At 54.8% G+C, this 15,471-nt stretch overlaps 4 protein-coding genes across 4 annotated transcripts; 3 read left to right on the top strand and 1 right to left on the bottom strand.

The window, feature by feature from the left end:
- Positions 1-493: 493 nt before the first annotated feature.
- CTAM01_06062 (uncharacterized protein) lies at positions 494-2,841 on the top strand (the record flags this gene model as incomplete). Its single annotated transcript, XM_060522092.1, has 4 exons — positions 494-891; positions 945-1,697; positions 1,748-1,959; positions 2,027-2,841. 4 exons carry the CDS (start codon positions 494-496, stop codon positions 2,839-2,841), a joined length of 2,178 nt encoding a protein of 725 aa, XP_060383282.1.
- Positions 2,842-3,464: 623 nt separating this feature from the next.
- Positions 3,465-4,523, top strand: CTAM01_06061 (uncharacterized protein; the record flags this gene model as incomplete). Its single annotated transcript, XM_060522091.1, has 1 exon — positions 3,465-4,523. One exon carries the CDS (start codon positions 3,465-3,467, stop codon positions 4,521-4,523), a length of 1,059 nt encoding a protein of 352 aa, XP_060383281.1.
- Positions 4,524-4,932: 409 nt separating this feature from the next.
- CTAM01_06060 (glycosyl hydrolase family 18) lies at positions 4,933-12,232 on the bottom strand (the record flags this gene model as incomplete). Its single annotated transcript, XM_060522090.1, has 5 exons — positions 4,933-6,402; positions 6,528-6,582; positions 6,655-6,779; positions 6,877-9,319; positions 9,405-12,232. 5 exons carry the CDS (start codon positions 12,230-12,232, stop codon positions 4,933-4,935), a joined length of 6,921 nt encoding a protein of 2,306 aa, XP_060383280.1.
- Positions 12,233-13,280: 1,048 nt separating this feature from the next.
- On the top strand, positions 13,281-14,989 carry CTAM01_06059 (LysM domain-containing protein; the record flags this gene model as incomplete). Its single annotated transcript, XM_060522089.1, has 3 exons — positions 13,281-13,936; positions 14,116-14,823; positions 14,896-14,989. Coding segments are annotated over 3 exons (1,458 nt in total), but the record flags the coding sequence as incomplete, so codon positions are not given.
- Positions 14,990-15,471: the final 482 nt, after the last annotated feature.

Below are 15,471 nucleotides of genomic sequence, written 5' to 3'. Positions count from 1 at the left end.
CAGCGGAATTTGAGCCTCAGTTTCTGGACATAATTTGATCACACGAGCGTACCAAAGATTGCTTAATCGTGGCTTGAGGTACGTCATATACGTCGAACTTTCCCACAATCGAGGACATCTGGGGAAATACCTAGCGCCCGGCAGACAAAGCACTGTAACGATGATGTCTTCCAATGAGAGCGGTCGATGAACGCCACAAACGTCCACAGCCTACCTGCTTTGGTGGGATACAAGGACTTGAAGTACCTTACCTCAGGGGGTAGGTGGGAAAGGTACGAACGACGACGTTGCGTTTTACCAAGCAGGCCAACCAAAATCTTTGTCCACGATTCTGGACAAGTTAACCCCTTTCTTTTGCTAACTTGTGTTCGGGTTGGTACAAAAAGTCGGCGGCCCGCCTGAGATCGTTCCTATGTTGTCATCGCCTTACAACTTCAATTATTAGATTTCCTAAGCATTGTGGGCGATAAAAAGGGTTTTCTCAGTGTACGACATGCCTCCATCCCCTCCTTGCGGTAGCGGTGATGACAACGGCGCGGTGATACCAACGACAGCGGGACTTCCTGTGGAACCGACTTGCCCCGACAAAGAAGTTGAGGCTTCAGCCCCCCGCAATCCCATAGCGGAGACCCATGCAACGAGAGTACCATCGCACCAAAGTTCCTCGCCTGGGTGGTTGATTGCGTTCAAGAACGACTACAATCGCTCAGATGATTTTCTTGTCAATGGAGGAAACACATATGATCCAAGAAAATCGTACCTAGCACGCTTGAGAGAGAGAATCAAAAATCTAGACAATGCTTTCACAAAAAACTCGGCAGATCGGGCGAATTGGCTTCAGAGATTTCCAAAATTAAGCACCGAGCACAACGGAAAGTTTACCACCAAAGTGTTAGTTGTCTCTCACCCTTGCGCAACAGTGGGACGCTAACTTATTCGTTCAGTCCATGGGCAGCGTTCTTTGAGCAAGCGCGAGCGCAAACGACTTCGGAAAGATCTGAACGACGGATAGAATCCGGATCTTCAGCTGCAGACTCGACTCTTCAAACAGGGTCGATATTCGACAAAGTCAGCCAGCAGTCCATCTCAGATACGACAGCCAGCACGTTCTCTGAAGACCATACCCTTGGCCAGTTTCAAGAAGGACACCAAAAGCCCTGCAGCATAGATGGCGAGCACAGTGATGACTCCTCCGAAAACAACTTTGGGCAAGACGACCAATATTCACTGGAGATTTCTATTCGAAGGGTGCTAGCTGCCAGCCCAAAGTATGCCGACGCCGTAGTCGACGTCCTCCAACGTCGACTTCAAGATTTCATACCGCGTAGCCATGATTCTTCGGAGGTATCAACACTGCTTACGGGCATTCTATGCACCTTGGGAAACCATGCGAAATATGAAGCGGTCGATGGAGGGAGTTCCTCAAAAGGAAAGCGCTCGACTGGGCTAGGGAAGCAAAGCTCAGCAACACCTGCCAGTGCTACCATTCCGGCCCGTCTATCACCGCCTTCGAAAATCAAGAGAGGTAGGGATGACGATGAGGATGAAGATAAGGAACAAGAGGTGCCGCCGGCTAAAAAGGCTCGGTGTGACGAGCTAGGCAAACACTTGCTCTGTCCCTACTTCATGAGGTATCGGAACTTGGTGGGTGGAGCTTGTCGAGCGCCGACCTCGTTCAGGACGTTCAGTGATCTGAAGTAAGTTGATGCATCGTCCCAAAGAGCAATAGGCGTTCTAAATCAATTAGGAATCACCTGCACTCGATGCACTTCGGGTGCTCTCAGGATGAACTTCACATGGACGAGGACGATTGGAAAGCCATCGAAGAAGTACTTAAGGAAGCCAGCAAAACGAGGCCCAAGAAAGGCACCGACGCTTCCTATGAAAAGCATCTGGGCACTTTCCAGAAAGTTTGGAGCATTCTCTTTCCAGACTGTGGCCCTTGGACCCAGTCTCCTTGTAAGTCCTCGCGTCGGCTTCCTAAGGCTCAGCCCGATGACTTTTCTGCAAACTAACACTCTTGAAGTCTGCGAGGACGATGAGAATCTTATCACAGAAGTCGGACTTTGCAATGACTACGGGGACTTCATTATAGGAAAAGTTGAAGAGGTCTCTCGCTCCATATTTGACTCTGAGGCTCAACAAGCTTTCGAACGGGGCGAGGTCTCCAGCCCGACTGAATTTCGCGCATCTCGCAACATGATCAGCGAGATGATGAAGAGACTCTACGAAATTGTCGTAGTCCACAAGCCGGAAGTTGCAGACCAATTTCGCGACATATTCACTTCGACCACTACAGGAATGATGGGTGGCCAACGGGTCGGGTCTCAGAACATATCTGTCGATGAGGATCACGGCCTCTCAAGAGCTACCGCAGATACACAGGAGCTGGGGCCATCACACCCATCGCAGGTGACATTCAAATTACCCCTTTATGGTAGAGAAGATTTCTCTCATCCAGGCTCAACTTCTGTAGCCTCTCATGAGACATTGGTTCAGCCAGACTCGGCAACCCCCCATTCCAAGGGCGGAAAGATCTTCTGTGACCAGGAGCCTCAAGAGACGGGCCCGCGGCACATACAGCGGGACTCTTCGCAAACTTTTGGCAACATGAATAATCATCCGCAAGAAGACTCTGCGGGGGACCCATCGTCTCAGATACCGAAATCTTCGTTAGCTGAGGAGCCTGCGACTTATTTTCTAGATGAGATGGAAATTTCGATGCCACCCGACAGTGGCTTTGACTGTGACATGTTGCAGTGGGAAGAATCCGCGAGTACCTTGGTCGATTGGGACTCGTTTCTTCCACCTCAATTGAACGAATATACTGGAGAATCATGACAGCAGTTATAAAAATGGCTGGAGCACACATACAGAGGCACGGCTTTGTGGGGTTCGATACTTGTGCAACACGATGTTGTCAAAAAGGTTACTGCTGCTTGGCGCTCGGGGGATGGCAAATTGCAGAAGATTATTCTAGTAATAGAAATCACGAAGACATTTTTGTAAGAGCAATGCTTTTAATTACACCAATGAGATTCAAGACTGATTTCATGCCTGTCAAAGCGGAGGGTTGGCAGTCAAGATAAGGTGCCGGTCAGTGTATAGGTGCCCCTGCGATCTACCACCACCATATTCCCATCAACTATGCTTCTAGGAGTAAACTTCTGAAGAATGTACCGGAGAATACACAGTTGATAATTTCCATGTATATCAAGAAATGGGAAACAACGGGATACGAGCAGTAGTCAACTAAGAGGTAGGGGGAAAATGATATGCAATTAGTCAGTCATTCATCGCATCGGCTGTGGTGATGCTGGTGAAACTACAGCTTGGGATGATTATGATTAGTCAGCATTCTTCAAGGAATTCAACTGTGCCCGCAGCCCAACACACACCTTTTTCATGACGGCCCATTAATCCAATCTTACTGCTTGCTTGGACTGCCGAAGAAAATCGAAACAATGTGTTATGGTTGCCGCAGACTCGGCTTCGCGAGACCCTCGCCCCCGCCTGACCCAGTGCACGACCGGGAGGACGAGGAGCCGCTGCCGCAGCCAATAGACTTCGACAGACCGGCGCCTCGAAAGAAGCTCCGACCGAACCCCAAGACCATCGTTCACTCGGCGCCTAGCCATGACGGCATCCCAGCTGTCGTGGCATACTCAGTCCCCGCAGACACTCCGGAGGATGCCGACCTGACGCCCTTGCGCCCACCGTACGCCTACGTCTTTTACGACACTTCTCCTGGCGCGCTTAATCCGGGACGCGCCGAGGACCTGGCCCGCTCCATATTCGACGGCACCGAGGACAACCGCAGCTCTTGCGGGCTGCCGGACAGAGTCGAGGTCTTTGCTATGCCTCTTCCACCTCTGCCCGAGACTGGGAGCCCGTGTTCTGCCGAGGACGTGGGGCTTGACCTCGTCCTTTCACGAGAGAGTCCCTGGTACGCACGTCTCGCCGCACGCGCGTCGCGAGACCCCCAGAACGCACACTGTCTCCAGCATGCCGCCGCTTGCATAAATCATCATGAGCGGGAAGTCCAGAACCGCCTGGCCATTGCGGACAGGGCGGAGGCGGTTTCGTGGTATCTCCCAGAAGGTCTAAGCGACGCCGAGTTCACCCGTCAGATTGTGGTTGTCGATAGGCTTGAGGATAAACCCAAGAACCCACCCGGGCCTACCCGTTGGCAGGAAACGCTCGCCTGGACACACTCTCTTCCAAGCGAGCAAAGAAATCCGGATAGGAATAGGGCGGAGAGGGCTGATAGCAGCCCGTACGGAAGAGTGTTGCTGGTCGACTGGCGGCCTCGCGACCAGGACGGGGACGACGAGGACGATGAAGCACTGCCACTCAACTGGGATAAGATCGCGTTTGAAATGCTGGGGAAGTCGGTGTTAATTTCCTCCCGATACGGAGTAAGAACCTTCTATGAGCATTTCCTTCCCGACGGCATATTCGATTTTGAAAGAGAGAAGGCTCGTGAACGAGGAGCAGACGATAGGGTGGACCTGCCGATGTAGACTAGACCCTTTGCTCGCCTTTATCAGTCGGGCAGTGTCGACAGCCTACACCTCGCTGATGTTGAAAGAGGTGGCCACGCTTCTTTACACTAGACCAGTCGGGAAGGTTATGGAATTTTGAGGAAAGAAACATGTCTTAAGTGGTTACTGAACCTAGTTTTTCTGCATGTATCTCACGTGCCGTAGAAGTTGATCCTTGATTAGTCGAAAGCGCGTCAAATGAAGACTTCATACTCATGACTGTATACATACTTGCCACTTGAATCAGGCGTTGTACAGAATTACAGGTGCTAGAATGGGTATCTATTGAGAAGTACACATTTGAGAACTGCTCCCGCCACAGGAGCCGTCCAACAATCAACCGCTGAACAAGAGCATCAAAAAACAACAAAAACAACATCATTATCTTCTAGATGCGAGCCGGAGCACCAATGTTGATCGCATTGCCTTGTCCGTTGATGGTTTGGGCAGGATTTCCGGTAGCGCCGAAAATGGACCATCCTATGCCCCCGGATCCTGGGCGCGGAAACCTGGCCCCGGCCGGACTGGCCCAGCCTCCGGCGCCGAAAGCGGCGTCGAACCAACCCGGGTCGTCGGTGTTAGCCCATACCACGTTCCCCAATGCATTGACGCTCTTGAACTCGGCCTCGTAGTTGGCCTTGGCCTCGTTGCTCTGGCTAGCAGCTGTCTGTTCGATGGACAAGAGATAATCTTCAATGTACCGAGCGTAGAGAGCGCGGAGTGAAGGGCTGCCCTTGCTGTTCACGGGTGCCCCAGACCTTTCGTTCCACCGTCCGGCATACTGGTTATCAAACTCCCAAAGCACCAGGTCGAACCAGTTGGACACGCGCATCCATTTATTCCACACAGGCTCGACGACCGGGAAAGGACCCGAACCCGCTGTGCCACTCGGGGGTGACCACCTTAGGTACTCGAATACGCCGAAGACCTGGCGGTATTTGGTCCGATAATTGTTCAGGGTCTTCTCGCGGGGTAACACGGATGGAGTTTGCAGTTTCATGAATGTTCCTTTGATGTTGTTGACCACTTCGTCGACAAGCACCAGGTGGGACTCGCCGCGTGCTTTGGTGAAGGGCGAGGGGCCGACGCCATCGGACCGCCCGAAACCCCAAATCATGACAGTTTCCAGCGTCGCCGGAGGCATGTTCACGCCCAGAGGCGCTGTGTTCATGATGAAAGAGTACGGCTGGGTCCCTGGGATGTCGACACCCAGCAACACCTCCAGCACCCATTCCGCCGTCGGCATGGTGTAGCTGCCGACCGTCACGCTGGGCCCTCTCATTAGCCACATGAAGAACTCGGTGAGAGTCTGCGCCTCGTAGACGTGGTCGGTGTTCAATTTGACGTCTCTAGCCTCTCTATTTGTGGCCCTGAAGATATTGGCGTTACACCGCCGGCCCTCTGTGCTGAATATCAGCGACTTGAGAATATTGCTGCTCACCCTGGCTTCCCCGCAGGTCGCGAACTGCCCAAAGTCCACGACGATGTTGGTGGCGCCGTATTTGACTTCCACCTTCTTTCTATCGAGACGACGGAGGATGGTGTCGCGGGTCGTGAGGTCGTTGACGGTGCAGCTGGGGCTGCCAGGGTCGCTCGGAGCGAGCAACTCACAAGCATCGTCGGCGCGCTGTTCCAGCACGTAACCGTATCGCTTCCGGACCTTGTTGCTTCCATCGCCAGTAGTGGACTCCCAGCAGAAAGGGCACGGTGTCACGTCATCTGAGCTCGATGACGATGCGGGGCAGATAAGTGATCCGATAAAGTCGCCGCGCTTGATCAGCCTGGCCGGCTGGACCGTTGAGGTCGTCTTCGAGACTGAGGAAGCGGCTGCGGCGCAGGTTTGTTGGACAATGGGGAACTAAGGCTCGCACGTGTTATTAGTAAATGAAGAGACAACATGTTGGATAGATATGTATAAACATAAGAAACAGTAATGAAACAAGTGGGAATGCGAGAAAGTGAAAGAGAAAGAGAGAAAGCTACCAATCCAGTTCCCCATATTGGGAAATATGTGTTGATGTTTTTGCCAAACAGCGTTCTAGTTCATCGATCAGCGACATCAGGTTACGGAAAGAAAACAGAAGCAGGCGATCCAGGGCCGAGGACTTACGGAGCATTCAGTTGGGCAAAGACTTCAACATCTCCGTTGACGCCGTAGCAGTATTCCCATGCCGCGTTGGAGCTGGAACCGGCCGATCCGTATAAGGTGACTCGACCATTCACACCAAAGTCGATCTGTGAGAATAGCCAGTTAGCAGCAGAAAGATGAGGTCCTTGTCTTTGGCTCAAGGTTGAATTCGACGGCAGGGGCAAGTGAATTCTTTTCACTTACGGATGCGTCCGAAACCAATTCGTCTTTGAAAACGATGCCCAGCGTCACCTTTGGCACCACTGACAAAGTCAACTCGCCAGATGCGTCAACGTCGTAGTAGAACTTTGGGGCCTGCAGCGCTGCCTGCGAGTCTGACGAGCGTATACCGGCCGCTTTGGGCGTCTTAGCCGCCGTCACGGCGCCGGCGCCGGCGCCGCCATCGGCGTCAGGGTATTGTTGCGAGTAGTCCCACTCTGCGAGGGTGAGGTCGACGCGCGCGGTTCCGTGAAGTGTCGCGGAACCCTGCAGCTGGCCGAGCACGCGGAAATTGGGACCGATGGTGACGATGCCGGGCACGGTGAAGGTGCCGCCAAAGTTCTCGAGGCCGAAGAGTTCGATTTCGCCCGTGAGAAACTCGAGGCGGGCGAGGGCCTCGACGTTGATGGATGCCTTGACGGAACCGCTGTTGCGGAACAGCACGTGGGACTCGTCGAAGGAGTTAAGGTCCTGCAGATTTCCGATGAGCGTCACGAGGGCCGACGACTGGATGTTGACGTTGAGATCCGCCCACGCGGTGAAGTAGCCCGTCGTGTCTACGCCCTTGATGTTACAGAACACGGACTCATCGTAGATGTTCCAGCGGAACTGCTCGTTGACCGTGTGCCTAACCAGCTCGTACTCGGTGTCGACGTTGTGTAGCCGGTCGATCCAGTCCTTGATGGCGCCTGACTTGGAAAACCAACGCGCGTGCAGGTCGTGTAGTTCGTCCTCCGGCGTAGACCGCTTGTCCACCGTCCACAAGTGGTACAGATACTGGTGGTAGTTCCCGCCGTGCGTCCCTTGGACCTCCTCCTCCATCTCCCGTCTTGACCGCTTCACCTTGGTCGGAGCAGCGGCAACGATATGGTTCCAGTAGCCGGGATCGTCGCTGTAGTCGATGCGAAGCAGGACGTTGGAGCCGCCGGCCCGCTTCTTCAGGGGGGAGAAGTCGTAGTCAAAGGTGAGGTCGAAAATGGGAGAGTCGGCCAGCTCGTCTGCTCGCTTCTCCAGATGTCGAGGAAGCGACTGATTCTGGGACGGCTCGAGAGATACGGCCATGGCATATCTCCCGGGACCGCAGCCGGCAGGCATCTCGATGACAGTTCCTACGACTCCGTGGCCCTCGTGTATGACGCCGCAGTTGCTCTCGTAGGAGCTGTCGGTACACACGGCCCTGACGGTCTGCCGACCCTCGTGGTTCGCGCCCGGCTCGCAGTCGAAGAGCTCCCAGTGGTATCCGTCCCGCTTGTCCAGCGAGGTGAGCTCGGCCTTCGGCCCGGACATGATATACCAGCCGAACGAGTTCTTGTCCGCGTTGGTACTCTCCTCGGGGGTGGGATCGGCGCCGCCCATGGTTGGGTCAAGCTCGACCTGCCACTTCTGCTCGTCCGTGCCCGGGCCCGGGTGCGGGAAGATGTTCTCCAAAGGCACCGGGAGAGTCTTGATGGTCCTTCGAAGGGCGTTTGGGTCCGCACATAACGTGCGCTTGACGTCGCGGGGGAACGCCTGGGCGCTCCAGAGTGCGTACCCTTGCTGGAAGTATGTGCAGTCCTTTCCGGCGCCCAGGTATGAGGTGGCGATGGAGGTCTTGCCCAGGGGACAGATCCTCGCGTCGTTGCACTTGTCGGAGCCATCTCCGGCTGTGCCTGCGACCCCTGACCACTTGAACGACGACACGTCGACGTCTTGGTCGCAGCAGTAAGGTACCCAGGAGTTGACCTTCCCATCGCCCTTGCATGCACCGACGACGGGCGAGTCCTTTGCGTACGTGACGAACTTGCGACCTGCCGAGCAGACGTTGGTGCTGGACGTGGGCAGCCCGTTGGTCCCGATAGCCACGCACTTGTTCTCCCAGCCGCATACAGCGGGGCCTGACTCCTCGGCGGCACAGCAGTAGTCAGCCATGCCGAAGAAGCAGTAGTTCTCTTGCCCTTTCTTGTTGATGAGCCACTTGTCCGACGCAATGGGGACCTGGCCGTCGGCGCAGCCCCGGCCGCAGTCGCCCCCGTCCAACCGGTTCCAATCGCAAGTCGAAGAGTCGGGGGTCTGCCCGAACGGGCAGCATAAGGCCTTGTAGAGCTTCTCTCCGGTTCCCGAGGCCACGTTGCAGCGGTCGGTCGTGAGGACCTGCTGGCCGGGCGGGCACGATGGGCTCGTCGACGTCCCGCAGTCGGACCAGGCACACGAGCTGATCTCGACCGAGGTGTAGTTGGATGAGTCGGCCTGGTCGGTGCCCGTCGCCAACGCAAAGCTCCCCAGACCACCTGGGTATAACGTGGCGTTCAGCAGGTGGTGATCGTCATCGTCTAGGTCGATGGACCAGACCGCGATTCCAAGAAGCCCCTTGCCTTGAGCGTATTTGACCTTCTTGATGATTGAGTTGCGGTCTTCGTAGGATATCCACTGCTTGTTATCTTCGCCGTAGCTGAGGAAGCGAGTTAGCCATCATGAACGTCCCGATCACGGGCAACAAAGCCCACAAGAGCAAGCAGGAAACATGAGAAACATACTTCAGGTAGTTGATGCCAGTGCTTTCATCGACCTTGCTGTTACGAAGACCAAGGTTTGAACTCATCTCGTCGTAGGACATGAAGCCGGGTCTCCCGGTACATTGTCCTGAGATTCCGGCGCCCACCGCAGCACATCCGACTCCGGAGCATGATGTCGAGCCCAGCGTGTATGAGCGGCCAAAGAAACCGATGCCGAGGTTGATCTTGGTCGCCGGGACGCCTGCGCTACCCAGCGCGTCGACTGCGGCCTCGATGGACTTCTGGTCCGACATGGCGCGCGTGACGCTCTGATCCTTGCTGTCAGCATCGTAGGCGACGAGGTTGATCCAGCTGGCGGCATCCGCCATGGTTGCGAGGTCGAAACGTGCGAGAGTCTCCTTTTCGACTGGCGCCGTGAAAGAGATACCCCAGGCCGACGACGTCGCCGAGTGCGAGTTGAAATACAGCCGCATCTCCTGAATCAGTAGCGCATAGTTCTTAGACTCATCACCGGCCGCTGGCCATTGCCAGTCAATGTCGACGCCGTCAAAAGCGAACTCTTGCATGAAGGAGGCGAGATTGTTCAGGAACTTCTGCCGACTCTGCGAGGTTCTCACTATGTCGGCGAAGATACCCTCCGTATCCGATGCCCGACGCGAGCCGGTTGAGAAGTCATATCCCCCGAGTGTGAGCCATACATGAAGCCCCCGCGCCTGGCTCTTGAGCGCAGTGAGCTGCTTGAGCTGATCGATCCCGGTGCTGGAGCCGGGGATCAAGGAGAAGCTCCCGGCTTCGACCCACGCAAATGCCGCGTTGACGTGCGTCACCGAGTTCGTCGGGACGAAGCTGGCGGATCTCTGAGCGCAGCCTCGGCGGGTGATGCTATCTGCTTGGAAGTATCCGACGACCACGTCAACGGCGGGGCTCCCGCCGCCGGAGCCATTGCCGTCGTCGTCGCCGCCACCATCACCGCCATCGGAGCTGCACTCGGGCGAAGGGCAGTATCCGTGAGAGCAGGCGAAAGCACACAGGCCGTTGTCGTTGCCAAAGTTGGCCTTGACGCCGCTGACTTTGACCGTCGGAGGAGGCAGATTGAGAGGGCCCTGTCTGGTGCAGAAGCAGGAGTGAATAGGACAGAAGCCGTAGTGGCACGTCCACGAACAGAGGCGAGAGACGGTCCCGTGTCCCCCGCCGTCGGTGCAGGTGTTTGGGTTGAAAGGTGAAGTCTTGGGTACGTACGGGTTATGCTTCTCCGTAGAACATGCAGTGGAAGGGCAGTATCCCAGGTTACACGCAAAGTTGCACAACCCGCCGTAATTGGCATCGCCGTTGGCAGGGTAGCCGAGGACACCTGTCGACTTGGGCCGTTTGATGGCTTCACCCATGTTGGTGCAGACACAGGCGCTGGACGGGCAGTAGCCGTACTTACAGGTGAACTTACAGATGTCGTTGAAGTTGCCCTCGCCCCAGCCCTGGATGCAAGTCTGCTCGGACAGGTCACGCGGAGGCTTCCCGGAGACGGAGCCGCTCGCGGAAGCCGATCCTACCCACGGGTTCCAGTTGACGACACCGGATGGACAGCTTCCAGAGATACCCTGGGGCACCGAGTAGTCGATGACCACGCTGCCTCCTCTCACGACTTGCGCACGCCAAGCGCCGCCGGCACTAAGGACCGGGATACTTGTGTGGTAGATTCCGACACCGCCGTCCGGCATGTAGTCCCAGTTGCTGATGGAATAGTCGGTGCCTCCGAAGGAGACCTTCAGCTCGGCCGGGCTGGCCAAGAGAACCGAGAAGTAAATGCGGTCCGGCATCACTTGGCCCGGCAAATACTCGAACTGTAGCTGACTAGCCGTGTTGGCGGTAGTGGAGCCGTCAGCACAGACATCGTTGAGAGATGTGCGAAACCAAGTCACCATGCTCTCCTTGGTGACGGAGGACGAGCCGGTCTTGTAGAGATCGATGAGAAACGGAAGGTGCGTTCTCCATCCGTCGTGGGGCATCTCTTTGACATAGTTGTAAGGGGCATCTCCAACAGTGAAGGCTTCGTACTGAGAATCGTCGAGGGGCCCAATGTAATGAGACTCCCCGTAGTCGTTCCAGCTGATGATCTCCAAGAACTCAGGCTCGAAGTCCATTGAAGTGACCTGCTTCCAGCGGTCATACCACAGATCACCACTCTTCCACAGCCAGTTCTTGCTGTATCCGGGCAAATTTGTGAAGAACCACGGTGACACGGGCATCATGTAGGGTTTGGAGCCCAGCAGTCCGTGATACGCGGCGTCGATATAGGTCGTCATGTTCCGCTCGCCGTAAGGCCAGGCGGCCCAGTTGAAGAGGCCGTCGGCTACGCCGCCACCGGCGTCCAAAGCCGGGCCAGCACCGAGGGACGACCAGTCCGGGATGAAGAAACAGCCCGTGTCTGCCTTGATCGTGTTCCAGTCATCGGCGTTGTCAGGGCCCTCGAAGGTAGACACGAAGGGCTTGCCTTGGTACTGGAAGTGCGCCGCGCTGGCGCCGTATTTTTGAATAAGAGCTCTGACTTCGGCAAGCGGCCAAGGAACGTCGCCGCCGGCGTAGTCAAAAGAAAAGAACAGTTTGAAGCCTTTGGCGCTGGCCGCAGTGAAGGCATTGGCTATCTGCTCGTCATTATGTGACCAGCCGTGGGCAATGTTCAGGGCAAAGGCATCGATCTTGGCTTGTTGCGCAGTCTCGATGTTAGCCTCCCAGTTGCTGACGCCAAAGGCTTCTGTATTGCCAACCATGAAGTGGGCGAAGACGGATTTTCCTTGGGCAACGCTGGTGACTCTAAGCACCAGTAGGAAAAGAAGAACCGGGGAAAACAGCATGGTGCTGATGATGATGAGGCCGTAGCCAGCCGAAGGAAAGTGAAGGTAATGAGTGTCTTGGTATAAACGATGACGAAAACCAAAAGAAAATAGAAAATAAAAAGGGAAAACTAAAAAAGACTGGAAGTTTCGTTTGATGATGGAACAAAATTATGGGCAAGTAAAATACCAAAGGAGTGGCAGCTTTCAGCGCAGCTTCACGCTCTTGAGATTTGAGAGGGAGTCTCTTCTAAGTGAGAGAAGGACAGAGCGGGAGGAGGAAGGGAATAATGTGCAAGAAGTGTCTCTTTTTCTCTAGTTTAGCCTTCTAATTATCTTCTCTTGAAGCTCCGTCCATTCCGAGAACCTGATCTACTGGCGGTTCTGCAACGAGCCTCGGAGAAGAACCTCATTCGCCCCTGTCTTGCGGATGGATCACGACTTGGTTCCAGGCCGGCCATGGCTGATGATTGTTGCTGACATTTGCGAGCAGCAAATTAGTTATCTCCACCATGAGCAGATTCTTCAGCGAGAAACGAATCGTATAAACACAGCGCGCTAAACGCGACTGCATCACGAGGCTCGAGAGGATAACCACGATGATTGCTTTAGACTCAAAACGGCAACTGGACCCTTGCAACCAAAGTTTGTTGGAAGTGAAGTTGTTGGAACAGGGTCCAAAAGAACCCCTTCCCATTTTTTTTTTTTTGACTAGCTGGCCTGCCGGCCCGCTTAGGTTGGACACTTGGCGGTGGACAGCTCGTCGGAGAACGTCCGGTTGGTGCCTACGGATAGATCAACTCGAGCGTGTTGGACCAACACAGCCGACACGACCAACAACCAACAAGCCGAAGCTTGTTTCCATACACCTATTCCGTACCCACTCAGGCATCTCTAATGTCGGTGCAGCAAGGATTTCACTCTTACTGCTCCATGGTCATTTGTACGCCCCTCCGGTAACAGTAGAGCCTTGCCGGCGCTGACATCCGAGATGTGTCGATAGGTGAAGCCGACGATGCGAACCCCGTACACCAGTCTCAAATAGTGTGACATTTCCGACTTGGCAGACCCGCACGGCAGCGGCTCGTTAAGTTTAATCGAGGCAACAAGCTCTTTGAATGCAACAGGGCCATGGCTCCACTATCGTTCATACTCAGACCATGGCAAATCTGGACCTTGCAGACGACCAGGACTCGGCATCAAAAAGCCGCACTTCGAGCTGGGCGAGTTCACTCCGGCTCGACAACTGAGTCCTTCTCGTCTTGTTTCACCCATCCATTATCTTACCGGCCGATTCCTACGCCGCGAAAGCTTCCCCCATCGTCATCAGATATACTCAGAATCAGGAAAAATGAAGAATTTCAAGGGTGTGGCTTCTTTGGTCATGGTCTTCGCCCACCGCGTTGTGGCTGATATCCGCCTTGCCAACATCCCCCCTGGCACTCCCGGCCTCAACGACACCTGCATCGGCGTTCTCAATCAAGACATCAACTGCAACGAGTCTTTGACCTGGGCGACTGAGATCAACTACTATTACGACAGTGACACGATTAACTCGCTGTGCACGCCCACCTGCAGGGCTGCTCTCGGCGTCTATCTCGATGAGGTGAAGTCCGCCTGCGAGACGAGTCGTTACACCGACGACAAGAATGGGTTCAGCTATCACGCCGGCTACGACGCCGAACTGGCCTGGGAGAGATTCAACGTCTTGTGCGCGACGAACGCGTAGGTTCTCCTCTCCTTCGTTTCGACCCATTTCTGTACATCTCTCTCTCTCTCTCTCTCTTCGTATGTGTGTTTTGGTGCGTAGGTGTGTTTTATGCTTTCTTCACTTCACATGTGTTTCACAAGAAGGAGCGGCGTGGCATCGTTAAGCTGAAGGCTCACACTAAACGAAAAACAAGTGCAGGTGAGAATTGTAACCTGGTCATCGGAAAGCTTGCCGGCATCAACCCGGAGAACCAGCAACGCACCGGCTCGTCGGACCCCAGCGTGATGTGCAATGAGTGCGCCCTCTCTGTCATAAAGACACAGGTTGAGGCTCCCCTGGCCTCAAACGCCGACCTGGCGAGTGGCCTCAGCATGATCGCCTCGTCCTGTAAGACAACCGTCAACGTCACACCTCCCCCGTCTGCAAGCCCTGCCTGGGTGAGTGTCATGGACACGCCCGTCACGGCTTCGACGGGAGCTCAGGCGGCGTCGCCTTCATGCGCCGGGACAAAGTACACCATTAAGGCCGGAGACACGTGCCAGTCCGTTGCGGAGCAGCAGAGCATCGACACAGTTCAGCTGCTGGCCGCGAACAACCTTGTCGCGAATTTCTTCAACTTCCCCACGGCCGCCGGGAGCACGCTCTGCATCCCGACCGCGGCCGTCTGCAAGCCATACGTGGTCAAGGCAGACGACACCTGCACCACAATTGCGAACTCGGCAAAGGCCACCTGGGCCCAGATTGTGTCCTGGAACCCGGAGCTCGGCCGGTCTTGTCAAAACGTCGCACGATATGTCGGCTTTGTTGTGTGCGCCTCCAACCCAGGCGGCAGCTGGGTCGATCCAAACCCCCAGCCCACGGCCACGACCGGATCGGGCATAACCGCAACGTCTGACATTGAGTAAGTGAGCCCCAGCAAGTTGCTTGCGGCTACGGACCCTGTGATGAGTTACAGCTAACAAGGCTTTCAAAGCACTGTCTTCACCCTACCCATGACTCCAATTCCTATGAATAATGGGTTCACCACTGTGGGCGCGATCCCGATTTGGGCCGACGAGGAACTTTGAAGTGACCAAATCAGGCTTTGCCCGATATCTCAAAAGCCTCCTCGGAGCATCTATCATGCAGTCAAAAACCACAACTGACAGAAGAGAAGTACTCAAAATTTGTCTCGACAGGGCTTGAGCTACTTGTACGGGAGAACGATGACGTATAGCAGGCAGCGAGAAGGAGAACATCGTCAGTCCCAATTAGATCTCAAAGGGAATGACTTATATCCAGTAGGTGCTGCGGTACATCATCGAGAATATACTATAATAGCTTTGTCATTCCGCGGCTGAGGATTTGGCGTTTCGAAAGACTGAATGTAGAGGGTCGTATTTGAATATAAAGGTGTCTGCTATCGTCAAGTATTATTCTAGCCTCCACAATTACGAATAAGTATCCCTTGGGTTGAAGGGGTCATAAGCTTTGAAAGGTCGGTAATGACATGCAGTGACACATATTCGATCACAATATTCTCTGCTAGGAATTCGAAAGATGATTATCT

The sequence above is a fragment of the Colletotrichum tamarilloi genome (assembly GCF_030869305.1).
Source record: "Colletotrichum tamarilloi strain Tom-12 chromosome Unknown Scaffold_16.1, whole genome shotgun sequence".
Taxonomy (NCBI): domain Eukaryota; kingdom Fungi; phylum Ascomycota; class Sordariomycetes; order Glomerellales; family Glomerellaceae; genus Colletotrichum; species Colletotrichum tamarilloi.
Note: the sequence above shows the minus strand (reverse complement) of the source record. Positions and strands in the feature narration are given on the sequence as shown.